The 7,773-nt window shown below is 28.7% G+C and overlaps 1 protein-coding gene across 3 annotated transcripts; it reads left to right on the plus strand.

Moving 5' to 3' along the window:
• The first annotated feature begins 565 nt into the window (after positions 1-565).
• On the plus strand, positions 566-3,224 carry LOC145188820 (large ribosomal subunit protein eL30-like). Of its 3 annotated transcripts, none has more exons than XM_080065313.2 (4): positions 566-670; positions 1,766-1,795; positions 2,745-2,890; positions 3,030-3,224. In XM_080065313.2, exons 2-4 carry the CDS (start codon positions 1,778-1,780, stop codon positions 3,205-3,207), a joined length of 342 nt encoding a protein of 113 aa, XP_079921439.2. In that variant the 5' UTR covers positions 566-670; positions 1,766-1,777; the 3' UTR covers positions 3,208-3,224. The 3 variants fall into 3 exon arrangements, with proteins under 3 accessions (XP_079921439.2, XP_079921441.2, XP_079921440.2); XM_080065315.2 differs by having other exon boundaries at positions 608-670; positions 1,771-1,795; XM_080065314.2 differs by having other exon boundaries at positions 643-883.
• Positions 3,225-7,773: the final 4,549 nt, after the last annotated feature.

Here is a 7,773-nt window from a genome sequence, read left to right on the forward strand (position 1 = left end):
AAATTCTTTTTATTTGATTTGTATATAATTTATATATTTGTATATATTGTATATATTTAAATTCAACTCAAAATTCTCTGCAACTTAAAAAAAAAAATTAAAAACCTTTTTCCCGTAAAGAAAGAAGTTAATCAAAATTCTTAACTATTTCATTTGACCTCATTTTACTCTGTATAATTTGAATTAAAAAAAAAATTCTATACGATTAAATATTTAAAATGGGGCTTAATGCAAAATTTAAAATAAAAATGCTTCAAAATGACAAACAAAGCCTAATTTTTTGGAGCAACATGTGGCAAAAAAAACTTATCTTTTTAAGAAAAGAATCTCTTCGATTTTTGAGATGAAAGAAATCTTAACAGTGAAAAATATATTTACCATTTTTCTTTTTTAAGGTAGAGATGAATATTTGAATTCCGTGATTTTTTTAGAAATTTCCACTTTACTTTGATAATAATAAAAAAATATATAATGGTAATTTAAATAACAATTTAAATTACCATTATATTTTTTTATTATTATCATTTACGACAAATATGCGGAAAACATGACAGTGCTTTCAAAGGGTTTCTCTAAAATCGGGAGGCCTGGAACTGAAATACTTATCGTAGTGTAACCATCCATCACGCTCTTTTCAACGGTGAACTGAGTAAAGACGCGAGGCTCTCTGGTGAGAAGTTCTTCTGGTCATTAATTCACTTAAATTTATTTTTTCAAAATTATAATATACATGTGTGACCAGAAGGATGGAGTACCGGGAATTGGCAAAAATTTCAGTTTTTATTTTAAAATTTAGTAAGCTATATCTGCTAAATTGTTGCCTTTCTCGAGCCTTTATCAAATCTCACAAATGTATTCGTATAATCAAATCTCACAAAGAATGGTATGAATTTTATGTTAGCTTTTCTTAGTTTTCATAACCAGACACATCGTGCTAACCACTTCTAAACTTAATAAGATATCAAGTTTAGTAACTGGAAGTTTTAATTTGGTTAGTTGCTGGAAGTTCAACTAAACCTTGGTATTTAATTAGCTTTATATTTTTTTTTTTTTTTTTTTTTTTTTTTAATCTAAACAACATGAGTATTACTAGCAATTAGGACTATATAAGTATATAATTTTTTTTAACTTTTGCATTTTATGGCAATAAAACTATTTAATTTCATCATCATTTGCCTTGTGTAAATCTTCAATGACATACATTGCCTAGTTTATCAATTATGGCCAATGTTTTCAAATGAAGCATAATGAATGTTTCATGGGTGTGGTCTAGTACTACTTCATTTCTATGAACAGCAATATTGAGACATACATGCTGATTTATTATCTTAAACTTCTTACTTCAACAAAGCACCTTGTCTATGTGGTCTTACACTATTATGACAAACGGTCGTCAGACGAAGTATAATAAAAGCTTCATGGGTGTGGTCTGGTCAAATTGGTTTCTATGAACAACAATTATGAAGCTGATAAATTTTAAAAAATTCCTCAAGGATAGTAATGACACAGGTAGAACAAGGTAGTAAAAATACAAAAATAAACCAGGAGTTTAAAAAAAAAATGTCTTTGTATTGTCCTAATATTTCTTATCACATTTTGACAATACAACCTGTCCCAAACATACTTGATAAAATTTCTTTTTAAATTGACTTAATCAAGTATGATTTGGACAGCTTATGAAATTGTTCTGATATACTCATTCTACTTTCTAGTGTTTTTCTATATATATACTCATTTCTTTAAAGTTACTTTTGGTTTCTTTTAGTAAAGACTTAAGATGGCACCAATCGCTAAGGTATGTTATGTTTTCTGCATATAATTCTTAGAGACAGCTTAATCTATTTTATCCCTTGATGTACTCTTACTACTGCCGTCAGAAGTTAGTGAAACTCTACTTTGTCTCACTCTACCTTTATAATATGATAGAGAATTTTATTTTTATTAAGAATCATAAAAAACATGTCTCAAAATTTAAGTAAAGTGCTTTAAACTGAAGGCGAAAGAATATTTTTTAAAATTGCTAATATTCCTAATCTTGACAATCATTAATTTAGTTATTGTTTAAAAGTATTAGCCTGGCTTTTATTTTCTATAATAATGGTTTGGAATATAGAATATTGCAGTGTCTCCAAATTTTATCTTATTATCACCCTGCTTAGTTTTAGCTGGATTCTTACATTGCTTAAAATATCTTTTAAATATCTTTTAAAATGTTTGAAATAACCTGGAAAACTCTATTCATTATAAACTATGAAACAAATTCTTTATAGTATGTGCTTACATTTCTTTTATAATTTTAAGTTAACCCCTATAAGTGTTTTTACTATGCATGTCAATATGAAAAGTATATTTTTAAAACTAGTTTTTAAATGATTTCTATAAAAAATTAACTGTCTATGTCATTAAAAAGTTTAAATTAACAAGAATGAATTACCTGTTTCAAAAGATTAGCATGTTTTAAAGCTTGTTTGGCGGCTTGATTACATTCAAAGGAATTTTTACATTTTTATAAAATTATTTTTGTAGTAAAAACTGGACTGATTTTTGGTTTTGAAAGCAAAGTCTACTGTAAAATTAATTTACACAAGCAAACATTAGGTTCTTAATCTCTATAAAATTCTCTATAGTATTCAATAATAATAATGGGGGAGTAGAGTAATTTGAAGTAGTGAGATTATTGTGTCTTAAGTTAATGGTAACTCATAACTCTGTCAAGAACTTACAGAATTACTTTATGTTCTCAGAAAAAGAATGTGGAAAGCATCAACTCTCGTTTGGCACTTGTCATGAAGAGTGGTAAATATACACTTGGTTACCGCAGCACTCTAAAGACACTTAGACAAGGAAAATCAAAATTGGTCATAATTGGTAGTAACACACCACAGTTAAGGTTAGGCTTGACATTAGTTTGATTTTTAAAACAACAAATTTGATTTTATTTTTGGCACAGCAAATGTCTCAAAATTACTAAAAAACCAATTTTTTTTTTTTATCTTATTGCATTATTGAAATAATTTTTTTCATTTCAGAAAAAGTGAGATTGAGTATTATGCTATGTTGTCAAAGACAGGCGTTCATCATTATAGTGGTAACAACATAGAACTTGGCACAGCTTGTGGAAAGTACTTTCGTGTTGGTGTTCTCAGTATAACTGATCCAGGTGATTCTGATATCATCCGATCAATGCCTGAACAAGAAACAAAATAAAAGCAAGCTTCTTTTAACTGTTTTTTTTTTATTATTATTTTAATTCCCAATATAAATATATACCAACTAATTCAAACTAAAAAAAGTCTTCAGCGAAGAGTATATTTTCAAAGCCTGGGTAAATTAAATTATATTTGGAGGGATATGCTACTTAAATTAAGTTAAAGAAAAGAAAAAGTTAATATGCCTTTATTATAAAATACATTTCTTTATGCGCATTTACTAATAATATTGGTTCGGCTCACCAGTTTTCTTTTTAAATCGTATTAACCATACCCGTATAAGTAATATGTAAATCTCGAAAATGAAAAATAGGTAATAATTACATTTGGGAATTCAAACGCTGGGGAAACAATTTTCAGAGAAGAATGTTTAACGTAGAATTTAAGTAGGTCTTGCCTTCTTATTTGAGAGAATGTTTTTCACTATGCCAACAACCGGTTACTTTCAATATTGTACTGAAGGTGCTAAGGCTAAGATCCAATAATTCCGAATACAGGTATTTAAACCAAAACGATTTCCTATATCCATTCAAAATTCAATATCAAGCTAAAATGAACTTGCAACGAAATTTAAGAAGATTCCTCTATTGTAATTGTCTACTCTGGTAAATACCATCTGCACAGTTTCAAGCTTTATTTTGCTCTTTTAAATTGAAAGTGCATTATTAAGAATGGTATTAGATGTAATTGCATTTCTTAATCTCTTCGCATAGAAAGGCTAAATCAGAGATGATCATGTTCTACAATCTTCAACAAGTCAATTCTAATCTCATGAAGCAATGAGGTAAAGAATAATTTGCTGAATACAGCTAAACAAAATACGCATTATGATATAGAATCAGTAATTATTCTCAGCCTGCACTTTATGCTTTGATACACCAGCTCTGATATTCAAAATTTTATCCTAACAAAGTCTTTATTTTTTCACATTATAATATGTAGGCGGTAGCCATTTTCATACTATTTGGTAAAGAATTCTTCATTTGTGACCATTAAGCTTCAGTACATTCAAAATCTAGTAAATAACCACGTTTACCACATTGATGCCCAGGATTCATGTTCAGGAAACTACATCGAGATCAAAAAACAACTTAATTTTTTTAACACTGTTTTTTTCTAAAGATCTTGTTGAATATTTTTAAAAAAAGTTCAACTAGAACCTTGCCTGGGTTCACAGAACACATTTTCCGCTGGATCAATTATGAATTATCCGCATAAAACATTCGTGTCTTCGTGAACTCCATGAATATCTACATACGTTTACAATACAACGTTAAGTGTGTGGCAAGGCATTAGTTGTATCCTTTGCTGAAAATACAACTAATGGCTTCTCACACACTTAACTCTTTTACTAATAGTTTTATTTGCTCTGTCATAGAGGCATTTAAAAAAATCAATGATTATCTACAGAAGATTTTATAGGATCTCAAGTACGTTCATTCGTTAACAGAAACTTAACATGTATCTCTTCAAAATTTTATAAATATCGACAAAAAAATTGCTAAATTTTCAAGGATTCTAAATTTCCGCACATGTTATAAGAGCATTTAATGTTTCATCGCAAAAAGTTACAGCAGCTTCAGCCCCAAGGATTGATTGAATAAAAAATCCGCCGTAAGTTTATACGCTAGCAAAACTTTAAATAAAAACTTTAGACCTTTTTTTTTTTTTTTTGGATTGATTATGATAGAGAATTTTATGCTGATTCAGAAAAATATAAAAACATAGCCTGAAAATTAACGGAAAGTGCTCTAATTCGAAGTCAAAGTTATAAAAATTCCTATTAAAAACCCTAATATTCGCCATATTGAGAAAACAGGTTAATGATCTTTTAGCTTACAAAAGCAACACATTATTAGTATGGTTTTTACGTTAAGAAAGTCGTTAAAGTATGTTTATCTTGCGCAATTTTTTGTGGCTATGAAAATAGCCGTTTTTTGATTTATTGTATATATTATTTATATTTCTTTTGATATATATATATATATATATATATATATATATATATATATATATATATATATATATATATATATATATATATATATATATATATATATATATATATATATATATATATATATATATATATATAGAAGATACAGCGAAGGATGACAACTTTGTTGGTACTTAAAGTTTCATACCAGCCTACCGGCAATCATCAGCCAAAATACATAATGAAAAAAACATTACAAAAAAAAAACATTAAAGAAAAACGAAAAAACCGTTAAAAATGTCGTTAAAAAAGAATTGTTCTTATTAGTGGCTTCAAATTAGTCTTTACTGTCAAATGAAGCAAGCATGTATTTATTCATATGCCTACACTTACTTACCAGCTCTTGTTTTTTTATTTAATAAATTTGCGCCTCTTCAGATGGCAATTTCAGTTTTTTCATGTAAACATAGAGCGCATCTTCTTGTGCTTGGTTGATAAGGTTGGCATTTCCTGATAATACTCTATTTAATGAAAGGTTTTCCATTTTTTTCTTCTATACGCCACACTTCCTTCGATAGTTCGGTGTCGTTTTTGTATCTTACAGTATTAAACGACTTAATGTGGTTTGCATAATGTAATTTAAAAGGTGGTTCACTTATATCAATATATATTTTATCGAAATAGTTCGGAAGGTCGGAAGAAATAACAGCTTTGTAAAGTATGTTTTCTGTTAGGCAAAGTTGATTTAGAGGACAATGCAACCTGTTGATACAATTGCAGGATTTCTTATTTTGATCTTCAATATCGTCGATGATTTTTTGGTTATGCCAGTTTATTACAGATTTTAAATTCGGCATGCAGCTGTAACTGACTTTTAAAGTGTTTCTATTGAATATCTTGTTCAACCCTGGCTTGCTATAGGGTTGGTAACTAGAATCGTTTAAGTTCAAAGTAATATCTAGGTAGTTAACGACTTTAAGATTGCATTTAATGGTAATGTTTAATCCATATTCTTTAAAGATTTTTGTAATTGTTTTCTTGACTCTTTCTAATTCTGGGCCACTTAGATTTTCAAAAACCGCCAAACCATCGCCTCTGTAAATACCTATTAAATTTTTATTATAAACGGATGATAGCTTATCTAACAGAAATAGCCCCACTAATTCGCAAACTTCAGCCCTGTCAAATGCCCCCATAGTTACAATTTGTAATTTTTGAAAAATTTTTAAGTAACGATATACACAATGGCTGATGATTGCCGAAAGGCATGAATATATATATATATATATATATATATATATATATATATATATATATATATATATATATATATTAAGCATCTGCGTCTCGTTATTTTTTTATTCGAGACGAGACGATGATATCCGGGATACAATTTTTAAATTCCAAAAAAAAATTTATTGTCCCTGTTTATAACTTTATTCCGGGACAGTTTATTCGTCAAGTTTTTCCGGGACATTTCTCGTCTCGTTATCCTTGTTCCGGTTCATATCGAGAAAAAGATTCCGAGACGCAGACCCTTAATATATATATATATATATATCGTGCAGAGTAACATATTTTACTTTTAACCTTTTGTTGCAGTTATTTAAAAAAAAAAAATCTCCTGAGGCTGCCATTTTGACTTAAACGACTTAAATATAAAACGGATAAAGCGGAGATAACACATTTAAATTTATCAACTGGATTAAGGAGGTAGAACAAAATGCAATATCAGGTATATAGGGAACGAAAACCTGACCCGAATACCCGCGGGTACCCGTAGACGGGTAACTTTAATAACTTTAGCTACCCGATATCCAAGCCTTCGGGTCGGGTATTACCCGATTTAAGCTACTCAAAATTACCCGTAGAAGTACCCGATCATCGGGTAATTTTATTACCCGATTTCTTTACACGAAAATTGGGTAATAAAATTACCCGATCCTCGAACCGAAATTTTCGCGCGATCTAGTATTTTCAATCATTTTTTTTTTTTTTGTTATTTGTAATTCCATTTAATAAATGAATTGAGTTGAATTGTTTTGGCTATTTTTACTTCTTCGGGTATTTCTACGGGTTTTTCTACGGGTATTTCTATGGGTATTCAACGGGTATTTTCTACGGATATTATACGGGTATCAAGTATCGGGTATTCTACGGGTATTCTCAACTACCCGGATCCGAGTTCGGGTCTCGGGTCCCTACAGGTATATTAAGAAATAATTTATTTTTTACTGATTTAGTTGTAAAAAATAAATTATTTCTTAATCTACCTGACATTGCAAAAAACTCAAATTTTTTGATTTGTGGACATAGAACAAAATAATTCTAACCTCGCGATATTGATTCAAATAATCTTATTCGAACATGATTCAAACAATCATATTCCAAAAACTACTGAACTTGATGAAAATAAAAAGGTTTGTAAGTTTTTTATAATTTAAAACAAATGAAAAAAAAAAAAGAAAAAAAAATCAATGGAACTTTTTTCACAATATTTGATACAACCTTTATTTCATAAATCTATAAATTACGATAGACTATAAAACTAAATAGTATTGTATTTTTAGTATTATTAGCAGAATCGGTTTTTTGACATTTTTTTTTTTCTTTAACTCTTTTACTTGA

This window comes from Hydra viridissima, unplaced genomic scaffold (genome assembly GCF_058129835.1).
Source record: "Hydra viridissima isolate aposymbiotic clone 2 unplaced genomic scaffold, HvirCarnegie_v1 scaffold_100, whole genome shotgun sequence".
Lineage (NCBI taxonomy): Eukaryota > Metazoa > Cnidaria > Hydrozoa > Anthoathecata > Hydridae > Hydra > Hydra viridissima.